The following is a 16813-nucleotide window of genomic DNA, read 5'->3' on the forward strand; positions in this document are numbered from 1 at the left end:
TGTCCTTATGTAGGTACTCATCAAAGTGTTACCCACATTCATCAATCAATCAATATCTTTGTTTAAATTGATACATTTGTAGTGCAGTCAGGGTTCAACATTAAAAACAGTAACAACCATAGAACAGATATAAACACAAGTTAAATAATGACATTGTGTAACATGTAACTGTCCATAGATTTGATTCTGGGATGTATGACCCCTAAACTATCAATAAATGTGACATCTCAATTTACACAGTTATCTGTATTCCCCCACAGAGCCAAACCAAAGTGTTTCAAAGCCCAGGCAGTCGTCATGATCAACACTGAAGATCCAGATAGGAAAACTGTACATGCATCCTCAACAAGTAAACAACATCAAAAGTCAAGAGGAAAACTGTACATGCATCCTCAACAAGTAAACAACATCAAAAGTCAAGAGGAAAACTGTACATGCATCCTCAACAAGTAAACAACATCAAAAGTCAAGAGGAAAACTGTACATGCATCCTCAACAAGTAAACAACATCAAAAGTCAAGAGGAAAACTGTACATGCATCCTCAACAAGTAAACAACATCAAAAGTCAAGAGGAAAACTGTACATGCATCCTCAACAATCCTCAACAAGTAAATCCTCAACATCAAAAGTCAAGAGGAAAACTGTACATGCATCCTCAACAAGTAAACAACATCAAAAGTCAAGAGGAAAACTGTACATGCATCCTCAACAAGTAAACAACATCAAAAGTCAAGAGGAAAACTGTACATGCATCCTCAACAAGTAAACAACATCAAAAGTCAAGAGGAAAACTGTACATGCATCCTCAACAAGTAAACAACATCAAAAGTCAAGAGGAAAACTGTACATGCATCCTCAACAAGTAAACAACATCAAAAGTCAAGAGGAAAACTGTACATGCATCCTCAACAAGTCAAAAGTCAAAAGGAAAACTGTACATGCATCCTCAACAAGTAAACAACATCAAAAGTCAAGAGGAAAACTGTACATGCATCCTCAACAAGTAAACAACATCAAAGTCAAGAGGAAAACTGTACATGCATCCTCAACAAGTAAACAACATCAAAAGTCAAGAGGAAAACTGTACATGCATCCTCAACAAGTAAACAACATCAAAAGTCAAGAGGAAAACTGTACATGCATCCTCAACAAGTAAACAACATCAAAAGTCAAGAGGAAAACTGTACATGCATCCTCAACAAGTAAACAACATCAAAAGTCAAGAGGAGCAGGAGGGAAAATAGGGAGTCTGGGGACTTGAATAAATAAATTATGTATTTATTGGAGTTTCACAGCATACACAGTGTACATTGTGTGGCAATTTGCCTATTGCATGTAGTCCCTTTGTTTGCAATTAAAGCCTTTTTGTGAAAACTGTTTTGATGTATTGTCCAATATCAGAATGAAGCATTGAAGATTATCTTTTGGAGTAGAGTCAATTTCAATTTTTTTTATGTTTTGAAAAACATTCTGTGAGTGAGCATTTTGATAATGTATACAGACAAAAATGTCGCAATGTTGCAGGAGACAATTCCTGCAATGCAGGACATGTAAAAACCTGTGGTGTATTTGAGGTTTAAAAAGGCTTCTGAAGTTTGTAATTTCCACTTTAAAATTCCAGAGTTGATTTTTCAACCCTCACAAAAATTTTCATTGAATTATATTTCACATAACCTGTTATAGCAAACTGACTCAAATTAAGATCATACATCTGTATTTTTCTATTTAACTGGGCAAGTCAGTTAAGAACACATTCTTATTTACAATGACGGCCTACCCCAGCTAAACCTGGACGATGCTGGGCCAATTGTACGCTGCCCTATGGGAATCGAACCAGGGTGTCTGTAGTGCCCCCTCAAGCACTGAGATGCAGTGCCTTTGACCGCTGCACCACTCGAGAGCGCGTGCATTTGGAAAGTATTCAGACCCCTTGACTTTGTCCACATTTTGTTACGTTAGACTTTTTCTAAAATGTATTTAAATAGTTTTTTTTCTCTCTCATCAGTCTACACACAGTATCCCATAATGACAAAAGCAAAAACAGTGTTATAGAATTTATCAAAAGAAATTCAATGGAAATATCACATTTATATGTGTTCAGACCCTTTACTCAGTACTTTGTTGAAGCGCCTTTGGCAGCGATTACAGCCTCAAGTCTTCTTGGGTATGACTCTACAAGCTTGGCACACTGGTATTTGGGGAGTTTATCCCATTCTTCTCTGCAGATCCTCTCAAGCTCTAAAAGGTTGACAGGGGAGTGTTGCTGCACAGCTATTTTCAGATCTGTACTGAAATGTTTGATCAGGTTCAAGTCCGGGCTCTGGCTGGACCACTCAAGAACTTGTGTGCTTAGGGTCATTGTCCTGTTGGCAGGTTTTCATCAAGGATCTCTCTACTTTGCTCCGTTCATCTTTCCCTTGATCCTGACTAGTCTCCCAGTCCCTGCAGCTGAAAAACATCCCCACAGCATGATGCTGACACCACCATGCTTCACCGTAAGGATAATGACAGGTTTCCTCCTGATGTGATGCTTGGCATTCAGGCCAGAGAATCTTGTTACTCATAGTCTGTGTCCTTTAGGTGCCTTTTGGCAAACTCCAAGCGGTCTGTCATGTGCCTTTTACTTAAGAGTGGCTTCTGTCTGGCCACTCCACCATAAAGGCCTGATTGTTGGAGAGCTGCAGAGATGGTTGTCCTTCTCGAAGGTTCTCCCATCTCCACAGAGGAAATCTGGAGCTCTGTCAGAGTGACCATCAGGTTCTTGGTCACCTTCTTGACCAAGGCCCTTCTCCCCTGATTGCTCAGTTTAGTGACAGCTTTAGGAAAAGTCTTGGTGGTTCCAAACTTCTTCCAATGAAGAATGATGGAGGCCACTGTGTTCTTGGGGATGCTTGGTACCCTTCCCCAGATCTGTGCCTCAACACAATCCTGTCTCTGAGCTCTACGGACAATTCCTTTGACCTCATGGCTTGGTTTTTGTTCTGACATGCACTATAAACCGTGTACACAGGGGACAATGGGGACAAATGGGAGACCTCTTTGGGGGTGGAGACAAGCACAAAACCTGGTTGACCGGGGTGCCGGCGGTTCCAGGACGTTCCTAGTGGGACCCAGCACCTCTCCTCCGGAGCATAACCCTCCCAGTCAACCAGGTACTGGAAACCCCTGCCCCGAGGTCAAACACTCAGGACGCATCTCACCGTGGACATCGAATGGCGGTCGATAAGACGGGGAGTGGGGGTGGGGGTGGGCCTGGAAACAGGAGACAAAGGGCTGTGAGACAAAGGTATAATCCTAGACACATGAAAAGTAAGATGTATACGGATGGTACGGGGCAACAGAAGACTAACAGCAGAGGAGCTAAGGACTTTAGAAATGGGGAATGGACCAATAAAACGGGAAAGGTTTACGAGACTCCACCCGGAGGGGCAGATCCCACGTAGACAGCCATACCCTCTGCCCGAGACAATAGCGGGGAACTGATTTCCGGTGGCTCTCTTCCATGTAAGCCGACAGCGGCGGACGAACATTGGGGCAGAGTGTATGTTGACCTATTCCTCTTGCTCAGGGAAGAGTGGGGGCTGATAACCCATGGAGCACTCAAATGGCGAGAGCTGTTTCCTTGGCTGAAGGTAACTTGGGGAGGGGTATGAAATGGGTGGCTATAGAAAATCTATCCACCACTGTAAGGTTGGTGGTGTTGCCATCAGTAATATATAATAATAATAATAAATAATATATGCCATTTAGCAGACGCTTTTATCCAAAGCGACTTACAGTCATGTGTGCATACATTCTACGTATGGGTGGTACCGGGGATCGAACCCACTACCCTGGCGTTACAAGCGCCATGCTCTACCAACTGAGCTACAGAACCCACCCAGATAGGGGAGACTAGTGCAGGGATATATGGGACCAGGGATGATGAGGAGCAGGGAGTTGTTGAAGGAGGCCAGCCGGGGCTTGCCACAGATTCTTATTCTGAGCACGCCGTGCATGCGGCGATGAATGCGGAGACGTCAGAAACCATAGCGGGGCACCAAAAGCGTTGTCGGAGGATGGCCAGGGTTTGGCGGGAGCCAGGATGGCAAGTTAGCTTAGAGGAATGAGCCCACTCTGGGACCGAGGACCGAACCAAATCTGTGACGTACCCCCGGTTAGCCCCCCCCCCCGGGCTAAATTAAATTGTGTGAATAACAGCTCAATGGGCCTGCCTAGAGTTGAGGTGCTTGGCGGTGGAGATATTCTTAATTCTTATGGTTGGTCCACACCAAGAATGGATGTTCCGCCCTTTCAAGGCAGTGCCTCCACTCCTCCAATGCCATTTTGACAGCCAGAAGTTCCAGCCAGATTGAGATGATGGGACAGGAAGGCACAGGGATGCAGCTTTTGGTCCCGGGCAGACCGCTGGGACAGGACGGCCCCAACTCCAACGTCAGAAGCATTGAGCTCTACCACAAACTGACGGGTGTTAGGGATGAATTAGTTAGGTAACATTCATAAATAAGATGTTTTATGAATATAATAATGCTTATGTGAGATACGTCATTAGAATGTCTTCTTTTGGATAATACTGTTGGCAGTTTGCAGTTATCCCTTCTCTGCTAGGGCTTAGACACTAGGGGCCCAGAGAGGGGAGAGGTCAGGCTTGTCTTCTTATGGGAATGTGTCTATAACTATTGAATGTCCCCTCTGAGGTTGCCCTTATCCTGATTTAGTATATGGCCTAGGAGGCTCACTGTCTTTTCTGATCTTGTCCAGGAGGGGGTGTATTTGAGATGGGTGTATCTAGAATTGACAATTGATATATGCCACTGGATAAGGTAATGTTTTGGTTCTAAGTGGTACCAAGAACGAGATGGAAACTTTGTTTAGGAGACCAAACTGAACAATAATTTATAGCTAATGCTATCTAGCTATGGGATACTCCTCTTTCAAGTAAAATGTTCTTTGTGTAATGTTCCTAAGATCTGTTATTTGTCATGTGAGTTGAGATGGGTGTGTCTTGGCTATAAATGATACTAAGAACTGTTTTGTAAGCACTCAGAGAATTCATTTATAGACACTGAATTGATCTGAGAGTCACAGGGCTATGGTGCTCATATAATTAAAGATGGACTTTATAATATGACTCTGACTTGTGTGTGGTTTGCACTCTCAAATGTTTAGTAATACAGAAAATGACCACGACACGGGACATGTCCGGATGGATGTGGATGGGGGCTGTGTTGAACCGATGCTTCAGATCCAAAAACGCATGGTAAGCAGCTGGGGACCACATGAACAGAACCTTGGGACAAGTGAGGGTAAAGAGGGGGAAGCCAGGGGGCTGTAGTCCCGAAAGAAGCGGCGGCAGAAATGTGCAAACCCCAGAAAATGTGGCAGCTGCACTCTGGACATGGGTTGAGTCCAATCAACCACTGCTCTCACCTTGTCAGGATGCATTTGAATGTTCCCTGCTGTGATGGCGTATCCCAGAAAGGAGACAGTGGAACGATGGAATTCACACTTCTCAGCCTTGACAAACAACTGGTTCTCCAGGAGGCGCTGCAGGACTTGACGGACGTGAGGACATGCTCCTGAACCGAACGGAGCCTGGAACACTGTGGGAGCGTTGGTCAATCCGAATGGCATCACCAGATACTCGTAGTGCCTGCTAGCTGTGTTAAAGGCTGTTTTCCATTCGTCTCCTTCCCGTATCTGAACCAGATGGTATGCGTTCCGAAGGTCCAACTTCGAAAATACAGTCGCCACCTGGAGAGGCTTGAACGACGCGGAGAGAAGTGGTAGTGGGTAACCTTTCTTTACTGTGATGTCATTGAGGCCCCGGTAGTCGCTACACGGGCGGAGGGTTTTGTTCTTCTCCACAAAGAGGAACCCTCAGCTGGCAGGATGAAGGACGAATGCTCTAAGCAGCCAGAAAGCCCTCAATGTACTCCTCCATGGCCTTGGTCTCCGGACCAGACAGGGAATAGAGCCGTCCCTGAGGTGGTGTTGTACCAGGGAAGAGGTTAGTGGCGCAATCATAGGGTCGATGTTTAGGAAGAGATATGATGCAGGCCTTATTGAAAACCTCCCGGAGGCCCTGATACTCCGCAGGGATGGTGGCGAGATCCAAAGCTTTACCCAAGCACACGGGAGGATGTCCAGGGGCAGGCTGCGCCAGCTAGAGGCAATGTGCGTGGCAAAACGGGCTCCACCCCAAGATAGAACCCATAGCCCAGTCTCTCAGGGGGTTGTGCCTCTGGAGCCATGACAATCCCAAAACTACAGGTGTATGAGGAGATTCAATGAGCAGGAACTGCATGGACTCACTGTGATTACCTGACACTCTCAGATTGATAGAAATGGTGCTGTGATTGATCCTGCCAATAGAGCTCTGGCGTACATGGGAACGGAGAGAGATTGTGTGGAGAGTCCCAGCTTCGACACCAAGGCAGTGTCCATAAAACTCTTCAGTCCAGGATCACCCGGAGAGACTTAGACCGGTCACCCCACAATAGGATAGCATGGAGAGGAGTACGAGTAAAGGCAGATGGGAGACTCCCTGTATGGCCCACCAACGTACTCGTACCTACTGATGGACCTGGGTATTTTATTGTTCAGGTGGATATGTAACGTCCCGAAGTTCCACAATACAGACAGGTTTCAGAGCTCAGTCTGTGTGAACGTTCCTCAGGGGATAATATAGACTTGCCCAGTTGCATGGGTCCCGGAGGAGATGAATCGACAGTCCTTGATGATTCCCGAGGGAACTCAGGTAACTCCGGATTCTCTCAGGCGTGTAGGCGTCGGGGACTTCCAGGAGTCGAGGTCCATGGGTATCTTGTCTTCAATCCTCTCCGATAATCCATGATGGAAGATGTCGAATAGGGAAGTCAGCCACTCTACGGGAATCCTGACGCAGTTTCCAGTCACAGTTTCCGAGCCGCCTCTCTCCCGTACATCTGAGAATCGAACACCTTCCTTACCTCCTCTACGAACGCCTCCAGATTATGGCACACGGCGGTTTGTTGTTCCCACACCACCGTAGCCCAGGTGAGCGCCCTCCCAGACAGCGTTTTAAAGTACGCTATCTTCAAGCGATCCGAAGGAAGCGAACAGGGCTGCAGCTCAAAGATAAGGGAGCACCGGGAGAGAAACGCCTGGCCATGTTTCAGGATCCCCAGTGTAGGGCTCTGGAGGAGGTAGGTGGGGTTCTCGGAGAGCCGGATTAGGAAGGGGAGAAGCACCGCTTGTAATGAGGTTACTGAGAGTCTGGGCAGGTACCGTTGTGGCTTGCTGCCTATTAGATGGCTCGCAGAATTGCTCCAGTAAGAGGTGGAAGGTTTAGTCATGGCGTTCTGCCACGTTGTGGAATCTTTCCATAAGGTTCCGTAGCATCTCCTCACGTCTTCTAATGGTGGCTCTTTGTGAGGAGACAGTGTTGCAGAGCTAGTCCGAGTCTGCTGGGTCAGTCATGGCCAGTTCGTACTACCACGACTCAGGATATGACCCAGCTGCAGACACGGGAGGCGGATAGTACAATTCTCAAAATATTTATTACACAAGGGGACAGCCCTAGGCAGGTCGAGGGCAGTAATCAAGGGCAGAGTCAATGAGGTACAGGGTTTGAATAATTATGTAAGAAAGGTATTTCTGTTTTTTATTTTTAATACATTTGCAAATATCTAAAAACCTGTTTTTGCTTTGTCATTATGGGGTATTGTGAGTAGATTGATGAGGATTTTTTTAATTAATCAATTTTAGAATACGGCTGTACAGACTATTATACATCTTTGTATATAAAGACAGGAAAACGTACACGTACTACCATAGCTGCCACAAGTATTTTGCAGCCATATGTAAACAATGCCCTTGTTCTTCTAATGGCATAATTTGTTCCAGTCTTGCTGCGTAGGTGATGGGGGGTAGCCCAGGATCTGAGTGACAAGCATAGCCACGCTTTCCATTTGGTCAATAAATTAAATTAGGTACTTTTAAATTTTTGAACAGAAATTGACATAGTGGTAGCATTAGGGGATATGAAAGATTGTCCTTATTCAAGAAGACAGTCATTCAAAACTAAATGTTTTGTGTCAAAAGAAAGGCAAATGAACCCAAGCAGTGACAACAGTGCCTGGACAATGTTAAGTGAAGTGAGTGACAGGTGTGAGCTTGCATATTATAGCTTCCCATCTCCCATCAGCCCCTCTGAGTGGTAGACCAATAAGGAGAGCGGATGCACTGATGATGCTGATTTGCCCAGGGATATAAAAAGTAACACAACCATATTGTCACTTCTGAGCAGTTGGAGCATTCCCAGCCTTGCCTCGGGTGTAGGGATTGCATAAGGAAAAAAAACAAAACTACACAGCTACACTGTGTGGTTTTGTTTTTTGGGGTTTCTTTGAGGCTAAACTGTTCTCACATTGGATTTTCTGTCAACATTTCTGGATAAGGAGATTTCTGATGAGATAAAACTCCTGGGCTTCCCCCAATCAAATCCAGGCACTCTTGTGGATACAAGTAAGTCATTGTAGTTCATTAAACCTTAACCTATACTAATGCAGTGCTTGTCAATTAATATTGTGTTATCTGTATATAGTAATTCCAAAAGAATAACGTGACAATTGGTGATTTCCACCTAATTGGAGACACGTGTCTCAAAATATATTATGAGAATCATTTAACATTATGAATGTTTTATTTTAAATACATACCTTATTAATAACTAATGCTTTTAATTCAATGTTTTTTCTATTTGGTGAAACGATTTGAGAAGCTCCCAGAATAGCCCGTATTAGCGTTAGAGTGGTGTCCCAGCTGCGGAGCAATGTCTTTTTAAGGGAATCAGCAGCAGGGCTATCAGTTCCACCTCCAGTTATGTGTCACATGGTGACTGTCAATCAAGTCTGATACCAAGTATTTTTAGAGCGTTCCAATTTGTGTTACATGGCTCATCAAAAGTTTACAGTTTTGGATAGTTTTCATACATTATCGATATGATGCAGGCTATAATTGATTGTTAAGGCAATGCCTTAGTTAATTGTTGTGCCAATGTATACTTTCTGAACAGTATATACTCAGGCCATTGTTTAATGATCTGTGGAGATTTCTCGAGGTGAAGTTTTTCAAAGTTATACTTTCTGAAGTGATATTCTGTATATCCGGATGAAGAATAATTGTTCTCTGCTAGCTTCATTGATGTTCCATTCTATGGAAGTTGTGATATTGTGTTTCATTAAGGCTCCCAAGTGGTGCAGTAATCTAAGATAATGCATCTCAGTGCAAGAGATGTCACTGCAGAACCTGGTTTGAATCCAGGCTGCATAAAAATTTGGCCATGATTGGGAGTCCCATAGGGGCCAGCATCGTCCGGGTTTGGCTGTCATTGTAAATAAGAATGTGTTCTTAACTGACTTGCCTCGTTAAATAAAGGTTCAATTTAAAAAATGTAAAGGCCTAAGGATGTTTGATGTGCGTTGTATCTAAGGATGAAAGGTAATCAAATCAAATCAAATTTTTATTTATATAGCCCTTCGTACATCAGCTGATATCTCAAAGTGCTGTACAGAAACCCAGCCTAAAACCCCAAACAGCAAGCAATGCAGGTGTAGAAGCACGGTGGCTAGGAAAAACTCCCTAGAAAGGCCAAAACCTAGGAAGAAACCTAGAGAGGAACCAGGCTATATGGGGTGGCCAGTCCTCTTCTGGCTGTGCCGGGTGGAGATTATAACAGAACATGGCCAAGATGTTCAAATGTTCATAAATGACCAGCATGGTCGAATAATAATAAGGCAGAACAGTTGAAACTGGAGCAGCAGCACAGTCAGGTGGACTGGGGACAGCAAGGAGTCATCATGTCAGGTAGTCCTGGGGCACGGTCCTAGGGCTCAGGTCCTCCGAGAGAAAGAAAGAAAGATGTGATACTATAGTGCTTAATGGCTCATATTTTTGGGTTGAATAATGTATGTCAATAAATTATCGATTCTAGGCCTGTACTGGATTGAAAGTGCAGGCCTATTAAGTTTAAGCTGTTCTATCTATAGTCCTAAACAAGTTCTTAAAATATTAAGCTTTAAATGTGCAGTGTTTTGTACATTGTTGGAGATGACACAGTCTTTAAATTCATGACTGATTTATTAATACTTAATTCCAAAACCTCATGTTGATATGTTATCCAGCTGCTATTTAAAGATGACTTGGTGGATTATGTTGTATCTGGAACTGGAACGGCAATGGCAGACATTTTAGCACTTAAACATAGGCCCAGTCAAGGCATATGTGTTGTATAGACCTAGTGTAACTGTAGGCCTAACAGCTGACGTCAAGGGATACGTTCTGTTCAGTTTGAGTTATAAATAATCTATTACACACCTATTAGTTACATTGAGTAACACTTGCCTTACCCTTAATACAGTGTACATACAGTGTAACATTGAGTAATTACAGTACTTGTTACACTGTACTTACAGGAATACTTGCACAGTAATAAGGTCAGTGTAAAGTGTTACACTGTAATTTATTACCTTAACTTGAAATATATCAACATTAATTTAACTGAAAATCATTAAACATTGATGTAAGGCCAGTTGGCCATCTGTTATTTAAGTGTGTGTGTGAAGCACAGATCTCCTGAGGGGTAGCTAGCTAGCTTCTAGTTGTTACTGTCTTGTCTGTGAGCTGTCACACGGAGCTGTGGCCCTGGTGTTCGGCCTACCACCCAGATCTCATGGATTCTCTGATAGCTCAAGTGACAGTAAGCCAGGTGCTGGATATGACTCAAGTCATTAGATACTCATTGGCTAATAATACATGCTGGGTTCATTTGATGTTAAGGTTTAATTAGCATATGTAACAGAGAGGTAGACTCATCTTCATTGGTTTGGTGATGTGACGTAACACTCTCATAAACTAAGAATTGAGTTCAAATGTAGAGTTCAAATGTATTTGCCATAAAACTACTGTAAAAGATGTCAAAGAAAGGTAGATTATTCTGATTAAACTTAGTCCTGGAATCAAAGCCCTTTCGATGGAGAATCTCCATTGACAATGCTTTTTAGTCATGGATTAGGCTTAGTCTGTGTCTGGGAAACCTGCCCTCAGTGGCTAAGTTTAATATGTGTGCTTTGTTCAGGGATTTTACCATTCAATTATTGTAAAAGATTAATAAGGTACATTTATGGTGTGTGAGTGATTTGGTGATGTGCTTTGTTGTGTCTCTTAGGGTGCCGTCCACAATGTCAACACAGGCACCAACATTTACACAGCCTCTGCAAAGCGGTGTGGCACTAGAGGGTAGTGCTGCAACGTTTGAGGCTCAAGTTAGTGGTAAGGAGATCTCTTATGTTCTTCAACTATACCTCATGAATATAGCTGAATGTCCAAACATACAGGACCCAGTCAAAAGTTTGGACCCGTCTACTCATTCATGGGTTTTTATTTATTTAGACTATTTTCAACATTGTAGAATAATAGTGAAGACATCAAAACTATGAAATAACAGATATGGAATCATGTAGTAACCAAAAAGTGTTAAACAAATCCAAATATATGTTATATTTGAGTTTCTTCAAAGTAGCCATCCTTTGCCTTGATGACAGCTTTGCACACTCAATCATTGATGTAAATCCACAGATATAAAGCCTTTGCACAGCAACATTTTATGAAGTCTATAAACAAGTAATAAGTACCCTATTAATGGATTGGATTCCCAGACACAGATTAAGCCTAGACTTTAGTAAAAAGCTCTTTCAATGGAGAGTCACCATTGAAAATGCTTTTGAATTCTGGACTAGGCTTAATCTGTGCCTGGGAAGCCGGCCCAATGTGATATTGCAGGCCTTTTGTAGTTCCTGAGAGAAAATGCCTCAGCTTTCCTCTGAATTGTAATTGCTTGTTCAAAATCATCACCAAATTCATCACCATCTTCATCTCTGCTCAGTGCTGACTAGAATGTTGACTTGATCTAAAGGTAATCCAGTTCCCGAGGTGAGCTGGTTCCGTGATGGCCAGGTTCTTTCCGCTGCCGCTCTGCCCGGCGCACAGATCTCGTTCAGCGATGGCCGCGCTGTTCTGATGATCCCTGCTGTGACAGCCGCGCACAGTGGAAGATTTTCTGTCAGAGCCACCAATGGTGCTGGACAAGCCACTAGCACCGCTGAACTTCTTGTTACAGGTGAGAGAACCAGAGTATTGTGTTATGTTAATTTTTTTGCCAGCTTATGCACTGTGGTTTCTCCTAATGGTTACTAATGGTTACTGCACTCAGGTAAAACATTGAACGTTTGTGTCTAATCTTCTGCAAAACTCAGGGGTCTTTCAGGGCCTCTTGCTTGGGCCACTTGATAAAACAGTGGTGTTGTTTGAGGTTGTTCTAGCTAGCCAATGCTTTGGCTTGCAGTTTTAGACCATGTCTTGCATAATACTAAGTGTAATCATGGCTGCAAACATGAAGGGCAGCCAAAGATAGCATAGTATTCATTATGAATAAAGCTCTTAAAAGCAGCCTGTCCAAGTGACTGACCACCAGTACTGTAGGCCTTCATTGCTCGCTACTTTACAGAATTGTTCAATTAACAGCACTCATTTGCAATGATGAGAGTGGTAGCTGCCATGTTGTTTACATTTTACACATCCAATATTGAAATCGGGAAGCTGTTGTTTGCCACTTACTATTTTACACAAAGCAAATGTATGTTCAATCACCTTTAAAGTAAAACAATACAGTAGGTGTTATAATTGACCACCATGTCTACTGCTACCACTGACCCCGGGCTTAGGAGCAAATGTAATGTCGGACAATTTGGATTAAAATCTATATTGTGATCCAAACATCTTCCGTAGCGACCTTTACCCTACATGGTAATGATAAGTAGATAGATGTAAGTTTCCTATTTAAAAAGTGACTGGTATAAGTGGTCTCTGGGTAGGCCGAATGAAGTAGGCCGAATGAAGATGAAGACAAATAGTGTTACAATTTCCCCCCGGTCTCCACCAGGTGCATTTGCCCCCCGTCTACCCTAGCCAATGGACATCTGTGGTGCTGCTCACTTCCACCACTTAAAAAAAAAAAAAAAACATTAAAAAAAACATATTTTTCCATTTAATTTATTATTACAGCGGAGACCGCGCAGCCCAACTTTATTCAGAGACTTCAGAGTATGACCGTGAGACAAGGAAGCCAAGTGAGACTGGATGTTCGTGTTGCAGGAATCCCTACACCTGTGGTAAAGTTCTACAGAGAGGGAGCTGAGATACAGAGCTCTGCTGATTTTCAGATTGTTCAAGAAGGAGACCTTTACAGTTTGTTGATTGCCGAAGCCTTCCCAGAGGATTCTGGAACTTACTCTGTAAATGCTTCAAACAGCAGTGGACGGGCTACCTCCACTGCTGAACTACTGGTTCAAGGTGAGATAAAGTTGATCCAGTTGATTTGTGGTGTGTGATTATGGGCAACATGTTCGGTCCTTAAATTTGCCGTGCTCCAACCATATCGCCTGCGACACATTTTAGCGTGTTTGGGCTTTTGGAAATCCGCCATTGTAACAGCCTTCTCTGGGTTACAAGATAATTCCTGTTTCAATGATTTAATTGTGCATTTCCTTGCTGTTTTTAGGACAGAAAATATAATTAATCTAGCCTAGAGAGGTGACTACCTACACTGTAAGGCATTTTTAACTCAAATACTTCTAGTGAGTTGAACTCAGTCATTATTACTTACAATGTTTATGTGGTACAGACTCAAAACTAATTGAGAAGTCACATCAACTCAATTTTTTAAGTTAACTTTTCCCCCAGCATGCTCTACCGAATGTAGATTTTTTTGGAATTGTTTTTAATATCTGTGTATTTGCATGTATATTGAGTGATTTATTTATCTTTGTGTAGCATGAGATTTATCACATACATTTTTCTAAACTAATACCATTATTTTTTATTTTTTTGACCTGTTACTGAAATGGTTGTTCCATATGAAATGGCTTATGTAGTCTCCTCCCCCTTTCCTAACCCTGGCAGTCATTATGATACAAATATCAACTGTTGGATATCCTAACTCTGGCTGGATTCCAATAGGAATTACACATCACTTTGCAAGCCAGCATAATGTGACTTGCAGGAAGGGTTGCGAAATTCAGGTACATTTTTAGGTTTTCCAGAAATCCCAGTTGGAAGATTCCTGGAAATCCTTCAACCAGGATTCTTTTGAAAATATGAACATTTTGGGAAAGTTACCAGAAGGTTGCACTTGCAGGCCTGATGTTGCCTGTAATTCATGAGTTTCAAGGCACCTGTATTAGGGTAAAGCTAGGTCTCAAAATAAGACTTCATGAAATATGTAATGTATTGTCACAGAGAACGTATTATAATTATAACATGTGCCTATTAACTCATTTTGTAAAGGCTGCAAGACTGAACATGAATTAATTCTGTCACTAACAAACGCACTCATGGGTGGTAACTCTACAATTCACTCGAAAAGGCAAGGCGCACTGGGAAATGATATTGAAGGTGTGGCTTAGTGGGTGTATTCCATTATTTTTTCAAGCTGATACTACTCAAATCTGGAACCCATTCAGGGTCAGAGTGAAATAGAAATAACGTTAAGTAACTGTAAATATATTAAGTACGCCTTCAATGAGCCAATTCATTGAAACTGAATGGAAACTGTGATGGGCTCAAAGGGCCCGTGGGCAGTGAATTCCATATTGACATGTAGCCTAAACTGAATTTGATTTACAACTTGTTGTCATCATGTTCAATAATTTTATGGATAATTCATATTTATATTTGTTTCTGTCTAGGGGGAGAAGCTCTGCCTGCCAAGAAGTCCAAAACTGTTGTGTCAGCCTCCTCTCAGACCAGAGTTGAGACAAGGGTAAATAGACATGAATAGACATAAATAGTCATTACATTTTTATCTCTGTCTGTCTGTTGACGCTATCTATCATTCAGTTAAAACACTAACCTTTTCTGTTGTTTTATTTTCAGAGTATGGAGGCTAATTTTGATTCCTCATCCATGCAAATGCGTGTTGAAGGTGGTATAGTGAGCCACCAAGCACACATGACCCCACCACGTGTGCCTCCAAAGCCAACCTCAGGCGGACGTCATCAGTCACCATCACCTGTGAGACGTGTCAAGGTGCCCACTCCGGCCCCTGTCAGGTAAAACACTTTATATCAATCCTACATAAAATAAAGTGTTTCATTGAATTCCACAGACAGGTAGTTTACCTCAATCTCCATAGGGAATAAGACCATGGTTATTTTATAATACAGAAATGACCTGGTATTTAGGTTCCCTATAAATAACCTTATAAAACAGTAATTACATAATAAACATATTACTTACTTATTTGTCTATTAACACTACAAAACGCCATTTTGGTAATATATGAATACTACACATTTTTAAATGTTTTGATATTTTCTGTCTCTTTGTTTAACACAGGCCTGTATCCCCCTCATCAAGACTGTCTGTGTCCCCAATCAGACCAGTTAAATCCCCACTGACCACACGGAAAAAGGTAGCCCATGGTCCTAATGTCCCCCCACCATGGAAGCAGGGAGACTTGGTGGAAGGTTCCAGCAGCTATTCCAGCAGCAGGACTTCTAGTGCCACCCATGCCCAGGCCTCCATGTCTGCCACCCATGCCCAGGCCTCCATGTCTGCCACCCATGCCCAGGCCTCCATGTCTGCAACCCATGCCCAGGCCTCCATGTCTGCCACCCATGCCCAGGCCTCCATGTCTGCCACCCATGCCCAGGCCTCCATGTCTGCCACCCATGCCCAGGCCTCCATGTCTGCCACCCATGTTCACATGGAGCAGCACTGGGAGGGCTCTTATGGATCGCAAACGACTGGTGCCGCTGTATCTGGTGTCGCTGTGAGAGAGGTAAGGAGCCCCTCTCTCTACTCTCTCTGTGGCAGAGACATCTTGAGGCTGATTGGTGTATGTGCATGAGCGTTCATAAGGTAAGATTGTGAACGGCTTTGATTCACTGATTAGCTTTCTTTTTGAGGAAACGGGCCTAAATCAGTTCAAATATCCTGTACAATGAATATTTGACTTCATGGATGTATTTTTGGATCTAACATGGCTTAGGCTCGGTTGTCTGAATTTAGAAAGTAATGATCCAGCCCTCTAGAGATGTGATGATTGTAGCTATTTAAGATTGCATCTATTATCAATAAGGTGATAGTGACATATGTGTATGCAGCTATTATCAATAAAACTGATAATGACTTTGATTGGATCCTAACGGTACTAATGTATGCTAGGAGGCACAGCATGAGGTGGATGATAAAAGCATTGCTGTAGCTACTGTGGTAGCAGCTGTGGACCAAGCTTGCAGCCGCAAGTCTGCTGGTTTTGCACCAGAGCCGGTTCCAGAGCCGGTGCCAGAGCCGGTGGTGCAGCCCGGTACAGAGACAGCACCTTTAGCACCTCTTCTACTCTGGTGTTAATGTCCACAACAAGGGAACAGGTAGTTAATTCATTAAAAAGTACAACCCTGTCGTCCTTCCCTTCACTTCCATGATTTATTTATTTCCCTTTCTTCTGTCACCACAGCCCACATCGGTAGACCCCACTCACGCTTAATAACATTATCCCTGATAAACATAGACAGTTGTCCATGTTAAATTGGTGTCTTTTCCTCGTACCCACATATTTGACCTCACAACCATCTGTGATTTTGTAACATTCCTTATGGTTAATTTTTCACATTCCCTTTGGTGTGTTGAGCTCTCCTCTAATGTTGATATGTGTTATTAATATTATCATTATTTATACACCTAATATACTGTATAACTATCCTGCCCCTG

At 42.9% G+C, this 16813-nt stretch overlaps 1 protein-coding gene across 1 annotated transcript in view; it reads left to right on the forward strand.

The window, feature by feature from the left end:
- The first annotated feature begins 8336 nt into the window (after window positions 1–8336).
- The window catches only part of LOC123990012 (titin-like), a 181279-nt gene continuing 172802 nt past the window's right edge, over window positions 8337–16813 (forward strand). The window contains 7 exon segments of the mRNA XM_046290750.1: window positions 8337–8509; window positions 11211–11314; window positions 11958–12161; window positions 13106–13393; window positions 14788–14861; window positions 14975–15150; window positions 15437–15881. Coding sequence (XP_046146706.1) covers window positions 11224–11314; window positions 11958–12161; window positions 13106–13393; window positions 14788–14861; window positions 14975–15150; window positions 15437–15881 — 1278 coding nt within the window. The 5' untranslated portion in view covers window positions 8337–8509; window positions 11211–11223.

The sequence above is a fragment of the Oncorhynchus gorbuscha genome, linkage group LG01, assembly GCF_021184085.1.
Source record: "Oncorhynchus gorbuscha isolate QuinsamMale2020 ecotype Even-year linkage group LG01, OgorEven_v1.0, whole genome shotgun sequence".
NCBI classification, from domain to species: Eukaryota; Metazoa; Chordata; class Actinopteri; order Salmoniformes; family Salmonidae; genus Oncorhynchus; species Oncorhynchus gorbuscha.